This window comes from Lampetra fluviatilis, chromosome 44 (genome assembly GCF_964198595.1).
Source record: "Lampetra fluviatilis chromosome 44, kcLamFluv1.1, whole genome shotgun sequence".
Taxonomy (NCBI): Eukaryota; Metazoa; Chordata; class Hyperoartia; order Petromyzontiformes; family Petromyzontidae; genus Lampetra; species Lampetra fluviatilis.
The window spans coordinates 9931793-9954147 of record NC_136318.1 but is presented as its reverse complement, the minus strand read 5'-3'; the positions used below and the strand labels follow the sequence as shown (position 1 = coordinate 9954147).

Here is a 22355-nt window from a genome sequence, read left to right as displayed (position 1 = left end):
GCATGGAACAGCTAGCGAGCGAGAAATTAACACAGGTCCTGCGGCGGTAATATTTCCGATAGCGATGCTCACATCCACCTGTCCGCAGATACCCATGCTCCCCCCATTGGCGGCAACACACGCATCATTAACCTTGCGTATTCTCGACGCAGGAATGGACAACAAATGAAAAATGACATCCGAAATGATGGTAGCCGATGCGCCAGTGTCCACCAAGATACGGACGTCAACGCCATCGATGGTACCGCGTACCGTCGACGAGCCCGACGCCGCAGCCACAATCCTGCGAGCCAATTTCTTCCACTGCGTAGCAGAGCGTGTCAATGGAGCAGGAGAAGTAAAATTGGCCTTAGGAGTGTAAGAATGAGTGCGAGTGGATGAGTGATGTGACACGACCTGCCGGGTGTCCGATTTGTGCCGACTCGCCCGAGGTTGTTGCAGCTCCGCGGCAGATAGAGGAGATGGAGGTCCCCTTGGCGGAGGAGGCGACAGCAGAGGTCGGCAGCGGCAGTCACGGGCGAAGTGGCCCCGTCTGCCGCACTTAAAACACGCGGCCGACGTCGGCCGGTGGTCGGACGACCCGGCCTTCGCACGCGGTCGGGCCGTGTAGTCGTCCCGCTGGTCGCGCAGCCGCCGGCCCGGAATCCTACGCGGGACAGCAGCAGCCAGCATGTCGTCGTCGGAGCAGTGGACAACCAGTCGCGGAGACCACCCCAGAGGCGGGCCGTCGATCTCGGGTTTCCCCGTCCACACCGCCATCTGGTCCCACCGCTTGATATTAAACTTAGCGTCCAGGCAGCGCGCCACCCACCGCGATGAAAGCGGTTCGTGGCCGCACACTGGTAGAGAGATGTTGAGCTCCTGAGACAACTCCAGCATGCGGGAAAGGATGAGTGGATCCAAATGCTCGGCCGTTGCGTCGGGGTAGGCGGCCATGGCCATCGCCATCAACGCCCCCCGATAGGCCAACGGCGATTCCTCCGGTGCCCGGCGACGCGACATAAATTTTCTGGTGGCCGATGTCAGCGGGTCGTAAAATTCCGCCATCTCTGTGAACGCATCCTGCAGTGTCTTCTTCTTGGACACCGGAATGGAGCGGAAGACTCCCAGAGACACATCATCGAGCAGCGTAGGTAGCGCTCCCAGCGCTTCTTCCTCCGTCCAGTTGACAGATCTAAAAGCCGACTCGAAGCGCCATGTAAAAGCACTCCAATCGCCCCCGGCGATAAATTCTTTTATTTGTGGAAGGCGATGTCCGCGGTGGCAGGCGCGTGCCGCGGGCGTCTCCGGCCACCGTTCCCGCTCTCCGCTCGGTGCAGGCAAAATGGCGTCCGGCGGCCGCGTGGTAGCAGGCGCGCCCAAAATGGCGGCCGACGACTCCGGCGCAGCCGCCCCACCCAAGACGATGGCGTCCTCCCGCGTGGCAGGAGCAATGGCGGGTCCCGCTTCCATAGCAGGACCCCTTCCCGTGGCGTCCAGCTGATCGGCGATCTGGCGACCCACGGCTGGTGAGGACGCCACCGCGGTCACCAGGCTTAGCAGAATTGCGCGCAACAACTCAATCTGCTCCGCCATCAGCCACCATTCATCTCTCGGTCCTGCGGTGGTCGCATCTTCCCGCGAATCGACGCTGAGAGGCGTCGAGGCGAGCGTCGTCAGCCGGCGGCACCAAGGCTGTAGCTCCCAACAGCTCATCTTCCTCCGTCTCGGCCTCTTCCTCCGACAGAGGCACGGGCAGGTTCTTTTTTCTGAGGTGTTTAGACATCTTGACGATCGTCCAAACAGTCGCAGAATTACTTCTGACACCAGTGTAATAATCCTTCCAGAGACGGCTTCGGAATCGGTCCTTTTATTTCCACTCCACAATACACTTTGCTCACTCACTCTCCGTTGCTGGCAGACAACGGAGAGAGGACAGACCACGCACTAAGTCCCCACCGCGCACGTGGCAACCCCAGCCCCCGTCCGCGCGTGACCCTGCTCTCGTCAGTTCCAGTCTGCTCCCGATCGTTCCCCTCCACTCGCTCTTAATACCTTCGTCACGTGGTTCCCCCAGCCAATCGTACATGGACAGCTTCGACCATTCTCGATGGTTCCCTGTCAATCCCGGGACCACGCCCCTCATCCGGCTCCCCATTGGCTGGGGCCCCGAATGGCTAGGCCAATCACTCCTGATGACCTGTCGTGATGACGCATGGGCCATGGTCCCTATCTCAACCCTTATTGGCTACAAGCAGGACCGGCAAGCCAATCCCCACGTGAACCCTCTATGGCTGTTATTACACATATATGGCATGGATTCTCTAAGGTGTTCCAAACTTGTGGAAAAATGCGGGCGAAGCTATTTTGGACACGCTTCAGGAAGGATACGTACCGATCCTCGGTCCTCGGTACGTATCGTGAGCTATGTCACCATGCTTGTGTCACGAAGATCCGTACCGTGCAGCACGAACATCCATACAGACGCAGGACGCCTATGACGTAAGAGCCCGAGCAGCTCACTGGGCCCTTCCTGCTGAAATAAATACAATCCACTGATCATGCGGCGAGCGAACTCGAGCAGCCCAGGCTTGAGGACGAAGAACAAGAAGAGAGAGGGGGGGGACGAAGAAGGGGAGACGTCGCAGTGCTTCAAGATGCGGTGCGCTGACCACGGCGCCGACGCCCCCCCCCCATGCCCAATGAGTGAACGCAGTTTAACGCCACACAGAGGCCTCAGTGTTACGTGTGGCCAGTGGGCCACTTAGTGGTGAGACTGTGCGACGGTAAATCAGATTTGCAAATATTCGTTAGCGGGCCAAAGTTAATGATGTGTGTTAACTCGTAGATTTAAACTGATTCCTGTGCTTGTGATACGTGCATAGAATTCTGCTTGCAAGAATCGGTTTACGATTTGCGATCATTGTGTGTTTATTAGGCTACCTGAGCAAAGAGAACGAGACGGTAAAACATGAGGAAGAAGCTTATGGAATTTTTAATTGAAGCACGTCCCACAATCCGGGACAGTTCATGGAATCGCTACGGAAAGGATGAATAATCATGACGTTACTCATTGGCAAATATCAGTCATCACGTATACATTTAAGCACTTAGGAGCAGGGCTTGGTCTCACAAACAAAAAACACTATTATATAACTTTGTTTGTGATTGGGCCGTGACCATCAGCTCTCTATGCCCAAAAAACTATTTTTACTTCGTGGAATATCCCCCCAATTTTACTCCGATGTTGCTATCGGCATCATGCCACGAGAACAAAGGAAGAATTCGTTTGGAATTCTCACAGCAGTGCAGCCCTTTGTGTTGGGGAACGACCTATAAAAGTGAATTTCGCAGAACTACATTTGAGATCCCTTCTACGTCTGGTCCACACAGCCGTGAGAAGCACTTTTCCCTCCACCCTGCCACAGAGAGTATCGTTCGTCAAATGACAGTTTTAATTCTCAAGGCTAGAACAAACCTGGATAAGATGCGATCTTTTTTTCGGTGCATTTATTGGTGACCGGGATGAGGCCAGCAACCCATTACACTTGAACATGTGCTTTATATAGCGTCATTCATGCACATGGCATCTTACATTCCCAGAGGAACCACAGACAAGCTGCAAGCCAGCCAGGTGGTGAGCCGGTGCCAACAATTGCACAAGCTCTGCTGTCCTCTATACACCAAGATGTTTAATCCAATTAATGAGTGTTTATACATGTGGGAGGAAACCTGAGCACCTGGAGAAAACCCACGTGTGCGAGGGGGCAACACTCTATCCCCGTGCAGAAGGAGCAGATATTATTCTGCACATTGCTGTACCGCCTTCTCCTGAATCTCAACGGTGTCAATTCAGTGCTCTGACCTCTCATCTATAAGCCACCTGGCCACCTCTACACTCAGGAATTTGGTTTAATCACAGACGGACAAAGCTCAGATTCATACCCAAAATATCAGCAATGCACGCTCTGAGCTGTGACACGGCCATTTGAAGCCTGCTCATATCCAGGAACACTCCTCAATTGATTAACTGTTAATCTGTGTTCTAATTATGGAAGTCTAATTGCAGTTGGAAAGCTCTTTTATCTGAGCAAAGCAGATTATTTTTCCAGCAAGCTAACAATGGAATATTGATTGTTCAGAATTTTAGTAACTGTTGATGTTACCGATGTCCAAAATTAATTGAACAAAATTAAAATCAGCAAAAAGGTATTTTTTGCTAGCGGTCAATTATCAATGAGCTGATCATGCAACCTGTCCAAAATCCAATTTAGGAAGGATTAGATTTTACCAGCTCTCCCTCTGTAGAAAATGAGAAACATTCATCACTTTAAAAATAACAAAACTCACAAACGCACACACCTTCACATATTTAAACAATTCAAAATCTGTTGTACTTAATTTGGCTGAACTCCAGGCTGTCAAGAGATAAACATTACTCCATACCTGTCAATCCCTTATCAATGCCTACCTTATTACAGACCAATTCAGACCTTATTGGTCACCTCGTGCCCTTATAAACCTCAAAGTTCATCCTACAAAGTCCCATCACAAGGGAGAAACACAAACAAAGACATTTAAAAAAATATTGTTTTGACCGTATTGAAACGGCTGTACGTCATATGGACCTGAAAACTAGATCTCCCTGTACAAGAATACAGGTAAACCGTATGGGTTCACAGGTATGTTACTTTTCGATTTAAAGCTTTCGTGACTGCATGGATTCATATTCTTGGTTCTTTTGGTAAAGTCACGTAGAAGGGAAATAAAAAAATAAAAAATAAGAAACGTCGTGAGAATTTTATCTTATTATGTTTTATGTGTATTATTTTATTATTTCCCTTCTACGTGACTTTACCGAAATAACCAAGGATAGGTATGTTACTCTCATTGGTAGAGCGTGTGGAGAGGTGCTGCCTCCTCCTACTGTGTACAACTCACTGGAAGGGATCTCAGAGGTAGCTCTGCCATATCCACTTCCATGGGCCCTTCTCTAACACGCAAGGTTGCACAACTGTCCATCTCTCGTGGATGTACCTTGTAAAATAGCTGGGAAACTGGTTAAACGGGACAATGCGTGTTAACAAAGAAAATAACTTTAACCTAATTCCATGACGTAACGTGACACGGATAGCCCATTTGGGATACAATTGTGGGAAACGGGAATAACGATGACAGCGCATTAAAATTGCCTCTGCTAAAATGTAAATAGAGATGATACTGTGCTAACTATTGCAGGCATTACGTGTGGCCAGACAGACAGGCAGAAAGGGCAATGTGATGCGACAGACGCGCTACTATGCAGAGCCGTACAATCAGCGACAAACAGACCCGATGGACTCTGCCCTCTGAGTAGAAATAAGGGAGCGATTGGTGACCATGGCGTTGGTGCTGAGCACTGCAGTAGAAAGTAGTCGTGATGAAAGTATGACAGTGATGTTAGTGACAGTCGTGCTGATGGTGGTCACAGCAGCATTAGGAGCTGTGTTGATGGTGATATTGATGGTGGTGGTGGCAGTAATAGAGATGTTGGTGGTGACTGAAGCGGTAGTAGTGGTGATGATGGTGGTGCTGCTGCTGGTGATGGTGGTGGCGACTGAAACGGTAGTAGTGGCGATGATGGTGGTGCTGCTGATGCTGCTGATGGTGGTGACTGCAGTGATGACGGTGCTGACTGAAGCGATGGTAGTGGTGCTGATGGTGGTGATGGTGGTGACTGCAGCGATGGTAGTGGCGATGGCGGTGGTGGCGTGTGTGGCGATGCCTCTAGCTCGGGGAGACCTGCCCCGGCGCGGACGCCAGGGTCACGCTGGTGGCCGACGTGGAGGCCGCCGTCGCCGACTCCGAGGAAGGCTCTGCCCAGGGGTTGCGTCCGCAGAGCAGGAAGGGCACGGCGCAGTCCCGGAACTGCTCGCGCGCACGACCACCAGGCACCACACGCACACACGCAGCCCACCGTCACCGTACTGAGCATCCGTCCGTCGCTCAGCAGAGCCAGAGGGCCCCCAGAGTCACCTGTTGGCGACTGTTCATCTGTTGACGATATACGGGACATCTCTACTTACGAACGAGTTAGGTTTCAGAGGTCTGTTCCAAAGTCGATTTGTTCGTGAAACTTTACTCCTGTCGATTCCAAACACGTTGTACGGCGTGTACACTTAACACGGGAAATGGCTTTAAAAGTTGTATAATCTCCTGTAGATGTAGATGCCACTGGTTCTTCACGTTCTGCAGATGTAGATGCAACTGGTTCTTCACGTTCTGCAGATGTAGATGCCACCACCGCCATCTATTGCACGGCAGTTAACGTATGATTTTCGGTCTGAACAGGCAACTGGACATACGGACAGGTTTGTTTGTATCTTTGAAAGTTGTAAGTCGAATGTTCGCAAGTAGAGTCCCTGTATGATGAAAAGGAATGCGGCTGCGTGGTGGTGCGGTAAGTGTAATGATTGGCATGCTAGTTATTAGTTCGATCTCCTCCCCCCCCCCCCGTGAATCAATGGAGAGTTGAAAACATGGTGCACGTTTCTTAATCTTCTCCACCTCTGTCAACCAAGCAGCGTCGATGGGTACAACGCAGGCATGGTGGGGGAAAGCGTGGGTACTCTCACCTCTTCCAAGACGTCAGGCCAGTTTGGAAGAGTAGGCCAAGTACTCTCTAGAGCTCCCTCCAGTGGAGGCCCTTCTGCCAGCAGTGGCATGAGCGAGCGATTGCAGGGCTCACCCTTTGCCTCTTTTTCATGCCCCCATGGCCGAATCACTGGGTAGGCCTCGGTAAGATAAGGTAATTTACCATTTTTACCGGGTAAAAGGGTAAAGGTAAAGGGTAAAGGTGTCGACATGCCAAGGGCTAAGGTAAAGGGTAGGGTAAAGGTAACTCGGAAGAATTACCCGGTAGGGTAAAGGTAGCGTGAAGTATTACCCGGTAAATACGGTGCCTTGTTTACCGCTAAAAGCTCCGTGGCGCAGTCCGTGGCCTCCATTTAATAAGTAATATTAAAAAAAAAACTTTTTAAAAACACGCTTTTATTAAATGTACTCGTAATGGCAGAACTTCACGACTCCAGGAAGTGGCCCCGAAGCTTGCCATAACGTAAGGGGCCATGGACAATTAGACCCAAGCCGAAACATAACATATAAAAAAGAATGTTAAGAAATATATATTGGTTTAATGATAAAATAGAGTATTGTCATCAGTATGATATAAGTATACGAAGTTTGCAGTCGATACCACATTAGGAAGTGGGTAAAAATTGAGTTGCAAGATTTGAGGATACAACGTCGACAAAGACGACAACACTGACAGCAACAACGACAACAACAACAGACAGTGAGTTAATAGAAAGCGTGTAAAATTGGAATCATCGAGAGTATTCTATATTAATAAAGCGCTCTACCTAGCATTTACCGTTATAAACCTTTTTGATGTGTAGTTCCCTAGAAATTACCCTGTAATCGGGTAATTTGTATGGGGTAAGGGTAAAAGGTAGGGTAAAAGGTAGGCTCGTTGCTTTTTACGTTTTACCTTTTACCTTACTTGCTGAAGGGTAAAAGGTAGGGTAGAGTGATTGTATTGTGTTAAGGTAAAAGGTAGGGTAAAGGTAGGCTCGTTGTTTTTACCTTTTAACTTTTACCTTACCTTGCCGAGGCCTAGCACTGGGAATGCGCCAAACCACGTTATACCTTGTAAGCTCATCAAGGGCTGAGGCTGGATAGTGATTGGTTGAGCGGTGGAGAGCAGTGCAGCAAAAAATCACTTTTGTACCGTAATGTGCTCCAAAATGTATGCTTACTGCCTTCAACAACCAGCACTGGCCAGTCTGGTCAAAAAACTCCCCACGACCTGCACAGTGCGGAGAGGCCCTCATCCAGCCGTGGGCTGAATAATTTGCTGTACTATTCGTGTGCACATTTCATGAAAAATGAAGCAGCAGCAGCAACAACAACAACGGGGCAGAGAACCAAGGCAATGTGCCGGCCATTTTGTCAAGACGTGAATCTGGAGAGGAGGCTGGGCGACTCAAGAGACATTGAGCGGTAACCTCTGGCTCAGAGCCTGGCTGTGAATACGGGTTTACCCACAGGTTGCAGGGTTCACTGTGGGTGAACCAGGTTCTCGTATGTAGCGGTCTCAGCCCAGTCAGCAACGACCGAACAAAAAATACGTGACTATATTTCAGCTTTGTGAACTGGATGTAAGAATCACTTTGTTTGAATTGTTGCATGACCACCTCAATTGTCTCGTTTCTCAGTTTCCCCGTCTCATCGGGACAGATTTTGTGGCTCCATAGAGCTAAATGCATCGTTAAGCATATCATTTGCATACATCGTAATGAATCAGATAGCATAATGTAATTGTAATTCTAGCTAACGTTGCTGAAATTATAATGAATTATAATAATACCCGAGGTCTGCACCATGCACCACAATTCAATGCTTGGATTATAAGTGCAATAAATGGTTTTAATTCATCAATAAATTACATGGATACTATCAGTAGCAGATCCATGGGGACGCGCAGGGGAAGGGGGTTGCATGGGGGCGATCGCCACCATTGAGAATGTATTGATATATTCAACAAAGAAAATAAATTGCATTAAAAAATATGTTTATAAATGTCCCAATTTAAAAAACTTGGAATTTCGGGACTGCCCGCCCCAACCCCGACTTGGGAAGTTCTGACATCTGCCTCTGGTCTGCCATCAAACTTGAGAATAGAGACCTGTACACATAACAGAGAGACTGTATTTATATTAATTAGAGATCGGCTGAGGCACAGGTTTAAGCAATGCCATTACGAGTGTGCTGTCCAGCTAAGCAGCTTAAGGGCTAACACTTCACAACTTTAACCAGTGTTACGTGACCTCACAGTGCTGGGGATGAGGGAGTGCACTCAACATCACCGGGCAGCCAATCTCTTCTTGCCTTCTTCACTCCAATGCCACCTTCTTCTCCACGAAATTCATCGATGAAATTAGAAACGTCCCTTTGTCACTGAATCGGTCTTGGCACTTTGTCATTATCAATCATGATCTAGCCACTGCTGGATGAGTGCCTCTCCCCAAGCCGTCGCCATTTGTATAGCGTGAACAGGATTCCACCCTGGGTCTATGATGGGCTGGCCACATTGTATATTTATTCAATTGTCCTAAACACGTTCACCAAGATCGACTCCTCAACCTATTGTCATCAGAGGGTGGCGCAGTGGTAACACTCGCACCTCACAGCAAGGAGGTCCTAGGTTAGATTCCTGACTCAAGCATCCTGTCTGTGTGAAGTTTGTATGTTCTCCTCCTGTTCTGCATTGGTTTCCTCTGGGGATTCTCAGATTTCTTCCCATAGCTCTATAAAAACCACATAGAATGTAACTGCTATTGGCCAAACAACATCTCCATGCTGAAACTTTACCGCCAAATTACTGAATTGGAATCACACACACACACAGCAGCAACAACATCGCCCCCAAACGTGAAAACATGGCAAAACCCTCCTGAAAAAACAACAACAAGGATTTACAGATACCACAGGCACCACCATTACCGGCGTGGCCCGTACCTGGCGGTTCATGAAGATGTAGATGATGGGGTTGTAGACCGTGCTCGTCTTGGTCAGGTACATGGGCAGCGTGGCGATGACCGGGTCGATGTACACGTCAGGCTTGGTCACCACGATCATGGCGAAGAGCGCGTAGGGCAGCCAGCAGACGAGGAAGGCCACCACCATGACCACCACCATGCGCGACACCTGCGCCTCCGCCTTGGCGGTGCTGCCGCTCTCGCCCATCCCCAGCTTGGCCACCTTACAAAACAACGGCAGAGGAGCCGCCACCGCCGCCGCCGCCACCAGGCAGGGCCACAGTTGGGTGTACGAGGGGGCCTCAGGCTAATAGGAAGGAAGGGCCTAAGTACGCACTGTTACGTATTGTGAACTATTTCAAGCACATCGTGTCAAATTTAACAAACTTATTCGACTCAAGGTAATTTCATGAAGTGTAAATCGCTCGCGATTACTCCTTTCTTCAAACTAACATGGTTTAACCCGCCCCCCAGCTTTAGCCGTGTGGCAAAGCTAAGAATAATTGTATTTAATAGACAAAACTAGTTCTGATGACCGTGTGCTACCGTCATTCAGCTGTTACCTCAACATGGAATTCAGGGCCTAAAGAGGGACCCACAATATGAGGGCCTAAGGCCTTATTAGCCCGTGGGTTAATTCGGCCCTGGCTGTTGCCGCATCACAAAATTGAAGTCAGTTTAACACGTAGTAGTAGTAGTGGGCTTTAGCGACCAATATTATCAATAACAGTTTTTTTTGGGGGTAGATCGCGTAAATATAAATGTGTCGTAATACCCGCCACCGCCCGACACAGCCAATGAGTAAGGTTTGTCACGTAAACAAAACATGCCAATTAGTTACTAGTTGTGGGTTTCCTCTACAACACACCGGTGTGCTGTACTAGTAACTAATTCGCATGTTTTGTTTACATGCCCACAACTTAATTGGTTGTGTCTGTCAGGTGGTGGCGGATTTAAGGACGCAATTATATTTATGCAATCTCACCAAAAAAACCCCATTACGGAATTGAACTCATTCATTCCGGCCAGGTGGCTCAACAGAAGGGCGAGCAGCTCGCAAGGGGAACAGCACGAGATCACATCCTGGTTGAGGGTTGACTCCGTTCCATCAACCCTCGAGGATTGAGAAATGTAGTTACTACTTGGTGGGATACATCAATATCGTGTTGTTCTTTGGGTAGACTTGTCTCCACCATACGAATGTGGAATTACCACGCCACTGAATCAGGTGCTGTACACTGGATATTAGCACCGCAACAGTGCGACTTTGTGCAGAAAATCACTCTGATTAATTGAAACTGAATCAGTCCGGAACGCTGCTCCGGATATTATTTAGACAGGCCACGTCCATCTCGCCTTATTTTGTCCACATTATATTTATATTCTGTCTTCATCGGGTTATAGGAGTGTAGGGTACAATAATATAGTATTGTTATGGATCGGTGTACCTTGTACTCGTAATAGCCGTGCCTTAAGCTAAGATAATCCTCCCTGACTTGGTTATATTGTTGGCATCGATTACTGATGTCACCCGCACTCAGAGATCAAACAAACTACAACGGCTTCAAAGCAACCCGCCCCACGTCTGATAATTAATCTGCTCAACGCAAACAGAACCAGGACCGTGCTGGTTGAGCGGCATTTTTCCACAGCGGCAGAAGCAGCAGTAGCCATGTCGTACTCTCCCTCTCCCACTGCAGCACACTCAGCAGCAGCAGCAGCATCATCCACATTCCAGCAGCAGCTCAAGGCTCTCACCTGTTCAGGCCTTCACCTATTCAGGCTGTCGCCTGTTCAAGATCTCAGCTGCCCAGGCTGTCACCTGTTCACCTTGGCGTACAAGTGACTTTGAGCTCTGGCCTTAGGGTCTCCGAGTTCTCAATAGGTAAATGAGTCAGTTTCTATTCTATTTTGGATTTAGAAAGTGCCTTTCAAAAAGGCGCTTGACAATGCTTACCGACTACGGTACGAAATGGCAAGATAAGGGAAGGGGATTGGGTAGTGACGAAAATGGAGGGAGCGAGGTGGAGGCTGCGGCGGTGGAGGCGTTAGGGGCGTTAGGTGGTGCTGGTAGGGGTGGCGGAAGAGGAAGGGAAAAGGCAGCAGAAAGAAGAGATAGAAGCTGAGGGCAGTGCAAAAAGAGGAAAGCGAGGGGGAGAGTCGAATTTGTTCCAGTGTAAGGGGACAAGCAGAGAGAAGGAGTGAAAGCGAGGTTGGGCGCCGCATGGAGGGACAGCAAGAAGATAGGCAGCTTGTGACTGGAGCGGGCGTGATGGGACATAAAAGGAAATGAGAGAAGACAGGTAAGGGGGAGGGCCAGTCCGTGCAAAGATTTGAAAACTAAGGTGAGCAATTTAAAGAGGCAGCGGTGATAGGCAGGAATCCAGTGAAGTTGTTGATGGAGAGGGCAGCAATGAGAGGTGAAGGGGAGGTTAAAGACAGCGCGACACGTGCAGCCGAGTTTTGAATTTGGTGTAGAGGGGCAAGGGCGTAGGTAGGGAGACCGACCAGGGGCGAGTTGCAATAACCCAGACGAGTGAAGACTAACAGAGTGCACAAGAAGTTTGGCAGCGGCGATGGTGATGAGTGGGCGAATTTTCCTGGCATTGAAAAGATGGAAGCGGCAACGTGCGAGTGGTGTGATGGCGATGTGGGAAGTGAAGGGAAATGAGGAATAAAAAGAGACGCCAATAATTTGGACGAAAGCCATCGGAGTTAGACTGAGCGGGGGGAAATACATGGAGGGGGGAGTAGGAGGAGAGCGGGAGGCAGGAAACTAGAGCACGGTGGTTATAGAAGGGTTGAGGGAAAGGTAATTTTGTGTCATCAATGCTTGGATGGCCATTAGGCAGGATGAGATGTGGCGAGAAAGGTCGGGGGTGAGAGACTTAAAGGAAAAGAAGATTTAAGTGTCGTTAGCAAATGGGCGATACGAGAGATTGAAAGAAGAAAAGATGGGCTCGGAGAGAACCAAGTACAGAACCCTGGGGGATGCCAACGGTGACGGGGGAGGAAGAACCACGGATTAAAGAGACGGTGGATGAACGAAAAGTGAGGTAAGAGCAGAGCCAATGAAGTCACGTGCCAGTGATACCGAAGTTAGACGGAGTGGATAAGAGGATGGAGTGATCAAGGGTGTCCAAAGCCGCAGGACAGGTCAAGCGGAATTAAGACAGATGAGAGGCCCGAGTGACGTAAGTTAACCAAGTGGCTGTGTACGGGGAGGAGAGCGGTTTCGGTGGAATGGAGTGGACAGAAAGCAGACTGGTGGAGGGCGTAGGGAGAGTGAGAAGAGATGTAGGGAGTGAGTCGGGTGTGAACTAGGCGTTTGGAGAAGTGGGAAAGCAAGGGAATATGGCAATAGTGTGCAGGGATGGAAGGATCTCGTGAAGGTTTTTTGAGAATGGGTAGAATGATGACTGTTTTGAAGGAGTTAGAGAAGAGGCCAAATGAGAGGGAAGAGTTGAAGAGAGCTAGGAGGAACCGGCGGATAGTGGGGATGACAGATGGGAGCAAGGAGGGCGGTAGGGGATCAAGGGAGGAGAATGTCGGGTGAATTTTGGAGACGAAGTTTGACAGCTCCAGGAGTGACACAGGGACAAGGTATGTAAAGTAGGGGAAGAATTGGAGGAGGGAGGAGAGGGGCAGGTAGGTATGCTGCTGACAGGAAGGGAGGTAGTGGGGATGGTAGAACGAATTTGAGAGATGGGGGCAGAAGAAATAGCAGTTGAGGATGGTGAAGGATGTGGCAGAGTGTTTCAGGTAGAAAATAGCAGAGCAGGGTGCACGGAAAGGGAAGAAATGAGGGATAGACAATATGATTGGCAAGCGGCCTCCAGTTCAGAATTGAAATCGTAAAGTACCGAGATGTAATTCAAGTCGGAATCAGTAGTGGGTAGGGTCTAAACATGCGCGCGTTATAAATCGTGTTTATTATGTATCCCTTCTCCAAGAGTGAGAATATGAGCCCTGATAAACTCAACAGGCATTTGATAATAATACTGCCCTAAAAGGAAAACACATATACGAGTGTTGCCCAGAAAGTAATGCCCCACTGACATGGAACACACACACGCTCTCGCTTCTCAATGGCATAAGAGCCATTGGGGTGGAAGAGGGATTATGTGGAAGAGTAGTGATGCGCATGTACGGGAAGGTTTCACTTATCTTCAATACATTTTGTCCAATAACAAAGAAAGTGAGGCATTGCTCTCTGGACAACCCTTGTGTGTTGTACCTAACACGGTTCGTGCGACCTCACGAGTGACCCTCACCTGGTGGAGGGTCCACAGGAGGCGGCCGTACGCCACCACGATGACGAGGAAGGGGATGGCGAAGCAGAAGGCGAAGTAGCTCGTGATGTACGACACGTTGGCGGGGTCGCGGCTGTACCAGTCAGGCGCGCACGACGTCCGCACGCCCTCCAGCTCGTAGCTGCCCCAGCCGAAGAGCGGCGGCGTGTTCCACACGAACGACCAGAGCCAGGCCCAGGTGATGCCCAGCAGCGCGTGGCGCCGCGTGAACATCAGCGTGCCCAGCGGCTTGCACACCACCACGAAGCGGTCGACGGCGATCACGGCGATCGTGCACAGAGCGGCGATGCCTGCGGACCGAGGTGGCAGAGGGGAGGAGGTGAAGATGGGGAGGCGTAGCGGAAAGGGGGTCAGTTGGGGGCCACGGAGTGACGAGCAAAATCCCGACACCTTTATTCAAGGCATCATGTTTGCAATGACCACAACACAAGTAGTCAATAAAGCAAACAAAAAGAAGCAACTCTGATAAGGATAATAATATGCACTGTCCTTGAAGTTGATTGGCCCACACCCGAGACGGCTTTCTTTAGAGCCTAGTCCCCATTGGTGTAGGGCCAGATGACACCAGAAGGCGTACAACTCAAAAACTTCAAGGACAGTGCATATTATTATCATTATCAGAGTTGCTTATTTTTGTTTGCTTTATTGACTACTTGTGTTTTGGTCATTGCAAACATGATGCCTTGAATAAAGGTGTCAGTTTTGTACCAGTTAAAAGGGTAAAAACCTACCATTATATTTTGCCACTGGTAAAAGAGATCTCATAGTGTAAATGTTTACCCCGAACTCTCAATACTCTGATATTGCACTGTTTTTGAGTTGTACGCCTTCTGGTGTCATCTGGCCCTACACCAATGGGGACTAGGCTCTAAAGAAAGCCGTCTCGGGTGTGGGCCAATCAACTTCAAGGACAGTGCATATTATTATCCTTATCAGAGTTGCTTCTTTTTGTTTGCTTTATTGACTACTTGTGTTGTGGTCATTGCAAACATGATGCCTTGAATAAAGGTGTCAGTTTTGTACCAGTTAAAAGGGTAAAAACCTACCATTATATTTTGCCACTGGTAAAAGAGATCTCATAGAGCAAAATCCCATCATAGCACAGGCAAGAAAACCGCATATTTCAAATTACACGCAGGGAAGTGTATACAAAGATCACGGTCACTGTGCATTGTGTATGTGTGTACGTTGCACTTCTTTTGCACCGTACATAGCCAACCGTGCTAATCGGATATGCGGGGGGACAGGACAGCAAACTATATACAAAAATAAGTTCCAAAAAAATTAGTTTTTAATCTAGATTGTAAAGTGCATAGCTCCATACTCTTTGGGTCTTTCGATCAAATCACGTAAATAGAAATAATAGATCACGACGTTTCGATCGCAACACAAGCATCCTTCACCATCCCTCACCATCCTGAACTATTTCTCAAGATGATTGCTTGTGTTGCGATTGTGTTGCGATCGAAACTTCGTGATCTATTATTTATATCTAGGTGACTTTACCAAAAGACCCAAAGAGTATGCATTCCTGCAGTCACGAAAGCTGCAAATCAAGATTTGCAAAGCTCCAGTGGCTTCCGAGTATCAGAAGAGAGTATCAGAAGGAAGAGCGTTCCAGACGGCCGCAGAAGCGCATCTGAAAGTGTGCGATGGGGTGGCCGTCTTTGTTCAATGGCTATCCAACAGCCGCTGGCAGGATGTCCGGAGTTCGTGTGATGGTTTATGTTCCTTGACGAGATCAGCAAGGCAGTGGTCAAGTTGTGGCAACTACTTTGTGTGCAATGAGTGCGACCTCATCATGTATTCGTTTGACAGCCGGAAGCCAATGCAGCTCAGCGAGCACTTGGAAGGACATGGTCGGATATTGCAGTACCCGTCACGACACGTGGCAGAGAAATAAAAAGACCATCCGCAGTTTCTGAACTGCTATGCGACATCCTCTTGTCTGGGATCACCAATGTAGCAACGACGACGGCTACTGCCGCAATTGCGGGGTGGTGGGGTGCCGGGGGAAATATAAAATCTCACCGAAGAAAGCGACGGCGAACCCTTCGATGACGCAGCCGACGCGGCCGAGGTTGAAGTACCCGACGGCGTTGGTCTCCACGACGAGGCTGGCGCCGAACACCGTGACGCCCAGGTCCGCCACGGCGAGGTTGACGAGCGAGAAGTTGAGCGGGTGGCGCAGCTGGCGGTGGCGCAGGGTGACGATGACGACGGTGCTGTTGAGCACGAGCGAGGCGATGGTGAACACGGCCATGATCACGGCGAGGATGGTGAAGCCGTAGCGGGGCATCAGCGGGACCTCGCCGTTGGGCAGGAGGTCGAGCGAGGTCAGGTTCTCCATGGCTCTGGGAGGTCGCCGTCGTCACGGGGAGAGAGAGTGTCATCATCGACCCCCACCGTCAGCAAGGGTGGGGACATATTTTTTGGTGCTCTGCCCCCAGGCAGCTTCCTGCTGTCACTAAGTCCTGGTGGTCCGTCGTGCGTGTGTCAGCGAGGCCATCGCGATCGTGGCCGTCAGAGTTGTCAGTCATCAGCAGCACCGGTGGAGGTCACCTGCTCGTTACTCGAGTCAACATCGCAACGACGGTGCCACCCGTCAATGACGAGTCGCGCAGCGCCGCGCGCCCTGGGACTCGCGTCCGCTGCGAGCGCTCTCCGTGGAGTCGCTCGTCGCTACTCAACTCATATCCATCCGCACGATAGGGAAAGCAATGACCATCATCATCATCTTATTCACAATTGGCAACAACATTCGAATCACAGTATAACATTACCATCACCCACGATCATAATCAATGTCTCCCATCAGGATCTCCATTATCATTACAGCATCATTAGCAATGGAGAACACGAGAAAAAAAATCGAAATTATGGCACAACAAAAATCAAGTGGCAATGGGGCATGGTACATGTCGTGAGAACAGCTAACGAGAGATGAGAGAGGAGATGAACTCCGGAGCTAAGAGCGAGAGAAGCAGAGAGAAGACAGCGGGAGAGACGGCATCGCCGAGTTCGGAGGAGGGCCGGCGCTAGGCGGGTGCTGGCGTGGGCCCTGCCCCACCACGTGTTCCCCTGGGGCCCCCACCCAAGTTCACTCTACCGAGCGGTGAATCACTGCTCGGTGGCCCCCCACTCAAGAGCCCGACTACCTCCTACCACCCCCCCCCCGAGAGGAGTTGGAGCCAGGCCTTGTGTGGAGGCCACCACTGGACAGGCGCAACGAAGGGAAGTGAGGAATGGCACAAAGTTGGGGATGCTTTGGCCAGCAGTGGCACGTTACATGCCGGTCAGGGTTGGTGGTTCACACAGAGATGGGAGTTTGTATGAGACACCCACCTGCATGGTAACGCGCCCGTGCCCGTAGCAGGCAGCACGGCAGAGTTTGCGGTGCTTGTCGACTGGTCCAAGTTTTGTGTTGTGAGCAATTTCTGCTTCAGGGCATTCTATTTGTTTCAACAGGAGTCACCAATGTATGGGCGGCAGGGTGGTTGTCCAGCGATAGCACTGGTGCCTCGCAGCGATTCCCGGCTCGAGTGCTTTAGCGGAGCGTGTTTTAGCGGAGCGTGTTTTCGCCCCGTTTTGCATGGGTTGCCTCTCATAGCAACAACCAACACACACAATCGAACTAGCTTTGGTCAAGTAATCCAATGCTTCATGGGACCTCCTTTGCCAGTGTCAAAAATAAGAATAGGTTTCCCCCTTTTTTCTGGCAACAAAACAGGTGTTAAGATGTTAAAACACCAAACTGAAACCTTTTGCAAAGAATCATGTCTGCATTAACCAGATACAGATAATGCATATACTGTCAGAGCATGTTTTTTGTTTGTATTTTCACAAGTATCTGTGGTTAATGCAGACATGATTCCTTGCAAAAGGTTTCAGTTTGGTGTTTTAACATCTTAACACCTGTTTAAAGCTTTCGTGACTGCAGGGATTCATATTCTTGGTTCTTTCGGTAAAGTCACATGAATTTACCGAAATAACCAAGAATATCTTGACACCTGTTTTTGTTGCCAGAAAAAAGGAGAAACCCTATTCCTATAACCCAATGCTGAAAATCACCTGCCAAATTACTGAATTAGGATTCAAGATGGCAGGGCCCTCCTGAGAAAATGAGTCTTGGGACTCATTATTGAGGCTTTCGCGGGTTAACACGCATTATCGTAATACACAAGGCAGCAGTAGTGGCTTCTCTCATCTCTTTTTATGTCCTCCATAGTGCTCTTCGTTAACAATCTTGACTTTCTCTCGCTCCTTCTCACTGTGTCCAATTTCGTCTTTGATCTTTCTCCCTCCTTACACCCCCTCCGCTGGAATCAATGTCCCCTGCAAATTGAGCAGTCGCCCTCCTTTAATTCCTCTCGTAAAGCCCCCCCCCCCTCTTCTCCATTGCCCATTCCCTCCCCTCCGTCCCTTCCCCTGTAGCCCTTTCGTGACCCCATGTGCCCTCGGTTACGGTCACTCATTGCTCGGCCCTTGCCATCTGTCTTTGTACATCTTTAAACGATGTAAAGCTCCTTGAGCTATGGGCGCTCCATAAATATAAAATAACATCAGAGAATCGGAATTCACTTTAAAAAAATCAGCAATTTACAATCTGAAATCCAAAATATACACGAATAAGTTAAGGTGTCAAGAGAATGGCTCACTAGACTGCCTGACATTGTACGAGTCGTCTTCACACATTGACATACGAGATTCAAATTGTCATTGCAGAAAAAGTGGGAGAATTTCAATATATTGTAAATCCTGTTATTTTACATCACACAAAATACCACCAAAGAACGGAATTCCACTGGTTGAAATATTCTGCTGAAGGGTCGTATTAGCATGGTTGGCTACGTACGGCACGAAAGAAGTTCAACATACAAACGTACATAACGTAGTTTCACGTCTGCGCCGATTCCAAACAGCTAAAAGGTAGGTAAACAATTAACGTTGGCTTACCTTACTTGACGAACAGACGATCTTCGAATCAAGCACCGAGTTATAAAAATAAACTCACTCGTCACTCACTCGACTGCGGTTGGATCGAGCGATGTGCAGAGTTGGTTTCACGTTTTATTTTAGTGACAAAAAAACACAACAGCGATAAAAACCACAAAGCAAGAATAATTTCCAACCGTTGCACCACGTAAACTGAACAAGTCACAACACAATACCGATGCTTATATTGCAAACGCAACGCAATACGGTCTGTCACAGTATATTGATATTCATTTTCAAGATCCCGCGCAGTCCCACTTTTTGCTGGGGGACACCCACCAATGCGATAGGCGGGACGAGACGCGTGGCATTTTATAGATGGGAATTTGTGGCACTGTGCAAAATAAAGGGGGGGGGGGGGGGAAGAGACGTAAGGCATTTGCTGATAAACCCCAATCTTATTTGGCACGGGAGATTTAATCCAGATGATCTTGACTTACGTCCGCCCTCCTGACTCCCGAGCTGCAGCTCCGTAACCCTGTAGGTGCATCGCTCGAAACGGATATTCCGCTGCTTAATTAACAACTCAGCCGGGTTGCAGGCGGCTCGCTGACGATGCCCGGCATGCGTGCCCCCCACCCCCCCTCTTGCTTTTACGATGGCACCAACTTCAGCAAAAGCACGGCCGGTGGCCGTGGCCATTCGAAGCACTCCACTGACGAAGGTGACATCGTCGTCGCGTTAAGAAAAACAATAAACACCGCAAAACGAGGAGGCACTGTACTCGCCGTGAGTTGGCGAGATGTGCAAAAACAAACTCTCGGGAGGAAACACGGCACGACACGCACACGCGATAATTAATTGTTGCAATGAACGCAGGGAGTGCAAAAATTATATGCGTATTATTTAAAACAATGGTTTGGCAAAATGTAAAACGATAACATGGCAGTGCATGGCATAAAATAGATTACATACACAGAAACGTACAGTTTTACTACGTACATTGAAAATCACGCTTCAATATATACATGCCAATCCTGTATACATTGAAATATTCACGTCAATGTCTGTAGTGCAGTGTTTGATCTGTACAGATTTTTTTATGCATTGTTTTGCTTTGTTCATAACATTCGATTGTAAAGGATACGAAAATTAAGAGAACCCGTATCGTTTAGAATCTCGCAAGTCAGTAAATAAACAAGGACCATCAATTCCTGTCGCTGTGACCCTGTGGCCATTTTAATGCCGACGCTCAGGTCATGGAATATTCAGATTAATTCCGCATCTCCAGCGCAACGCGGAATAATCCGGGGCGCTCAAACCGATTTGCGCGCCCCATATTCTGCATTGCTGCAATTTTTTTTTAATCGCGACGCCTTCATTATCCAGAATTAAAAATGCTTCAGATCTTAATCTATTCCTTTCACCGGGGAATTAATGAGCCAGCGAGCAGGGATACAGATGAGTGGCGATGATATTCAACCGCTCAAAGTTGAGCCACTCAACCAGTAATCAAGTGGCACGCTCTACGTTACTGCTCTCCCATTGGACAGTGGTGATATTGGGCCAAACAGACTCCTTCCACGTACTGAAGCCAATGCGAAGATGAACAGAAAAGTCGCGATAGGTAACACAAAAATGCATCACTTGTAAAAAGGCCGAGCGTGATCTCCGAGTCCACTTTGAAGAGTCGAACGAGCCGTGCCAATTATTCCAGATTTACAATAATTAACAGGAAAGGTTGGTTTCATTGCCAAACAAAATACCTATTAAAATAGAAGTTCCATCGACCAATAGGCCTTCTGAAACCATGTTAACCCAAGAGCAATTGTGTCGAGTGGAAACCCTGCACCGGTTTCCACCTCTCCAAGTCTCATCAGAAAGGCGTTGCCTGGAGTCTTATGCTACGTCCCCACAACCACTCAACATCTGGCTGCGCGGTTTGTGAAGCGAGCACGTGGACCTGGCCCAGATTCCCACGGTGGCCCAATCGGGCCACGCCAGCATCAACCGGGTTGTGCGGCAAACTAACACGGGGTTAACGCAAGAGATGCGAGGTCACGGGGTCAATCGTGACTCTCATCACCTAGGTCAACTTCAGGGCCATGTATTTTTCTCTTTAAAACAGCATGATTTGCTACAACTATATATATAAAGCTCACTTAGGGTGGCATAATGTAACCCAAGCATGCGATAAATATTAATACATAAATAACATTGCTTCTCTCCGGGCGTGGGAGGGGATGAAGCGTAAGAGACAAGCCCCCGGATCTGCGTGGCTCTATAAGCATTGGGAGAAGAAACGAGCTGCGTTGTGTTAGCATTACAAACTACCTCTGTTTTCAACGTCCTATAAACTCGCTCAATCTCAAGAAACGTATTCATTATTGCCTGCTGGTTGCTATCGTTCGTGATTTTGTGCTGCGTTGCCACGGATCTCTCCGTTGCTGTTCTGGGGCCACTTCTGGAAGAGCCCAGCAACAGCTCCGGTCTGTTCCCAGGGGTTGTGAAAACGCAGCAATAGGTGATGAAACTGATGCTTTTCGTGCATTATGTTAGAGCTGACGTGCACCCCCATAAGTCAATGGGGCAACTGGGTAATGTCGGAATAACTTTACATTTGATGTGGAGGGAGACATTGTCTGCTTATCCATCATGTGAAGATGGTGCGATTGAAAAACACTGGCTTATTCAGCCATAAACATACAGTAGCGCTCAAATAACACAAGCGTGGTAGTTAAGGGAGTTCAGTGTAATGACAAGGGGATGTCTGTGCCAGGCATGTCACAACTTCGGCGATTCTATGAATTGTCACGATTCTGGGTCACAATTTGATTCACCAATTCGCTTTGCTTTGCTCGTTTAGTCTGTCTCGTTCGTTCCATTATCTCAAAGGTAGTTATGGCACCTTCGATTAGCACAGTTGGCCTCATACGGCGCAAAAGACGTTCAACATACGTAAGACATTTAATTCACACGTGACTCACATGTACATGAAGAGCCCGTTTGTCAATCCACTGCTGGATGAGGGCCTCCCCACGGCGTGCGGGTCATGGAGGGGGTGGACGGTTATTCGACCATACTTAGCTGCGGCTGCTTCGTGTATGACTCCTGCAACTGCAGTTGGGTCGGCTGCAGCTGCTACAGCAGCTACAACAACAACAACAGCAGCTGCAACAACAACAGCAGCTGCAACAACAACAGCAGCTGCAACAACAACAGCAGCTGCAACAACAACAGCAGCTGCAACAACAACAGCAGCTGCAACAACAACAGCAGCTGCAACAACAACAGCAGCTGCAACAACAACAGCAGCTGCAACAACAACAGCAGCTGCAACAACAACAGCAGCTGCAACAACAACAGCAGCAAGATGGCGGCGGCGTGTGCGGCCGTGTGTTGTGCTGCATGGGTGTGGGCTGTGCGTGAGAGTGGGTGAGGGTGAGCTGCGTGTGAGTGAGCTGTGTGTGTGTGTTTAAATTTAGTGTTTTAAAGATGTCAATTCACCTGCTGTGTATCTTACTACTGTCCCTCCCGGCCATATCTAGTG

General features: G+C 49.0%; 1 protein-coding gene across 2 annotated transcripts; it reads right to left on the bottom strand.

Annotated features, from left to right (window-relative positions):
• Positions 1 to 4613: 4613 nt before the first annotated feature.
• Positions 4614 to 22001, bottom strand: LOC144947369 (parapinopsin-like). Of its 2 annotated transcripts, XM_078876649.1 has the most exons (5): positions 18827 to 22001; positions 15902 to 16224; positions 13832 to 14160; positions 9538 to 9780; positions 4614 to 5886 (listed from the first exon to the last, which is right to left on the bottom strand). In XM_078876649.1, the coding sequence occupies exons 2-5, from the start codon at positions 16218 to 16220 to the stop codon at positions 5746 to 5748; spliced, it is 1032 nt and encodes a 343-aa protein (XP_078732775.1). In that variant the 5' UTR covers positions 16221 to 16224; positions 18827 to 22001; the 3' UTR covers positions 4614 to 5745. The 2 variants fall into 2 exon arrangements, with proteins under 2 accessions (XP_078732775.1, XP_078732776.1); XM_078876650.1 differs by lacking the exon at positions 18827 to 22001 and having other exon boundaries at positions 15902 to 16366.
• Positions 22002 to 22355: the final 354 nt, after the last annotated feature.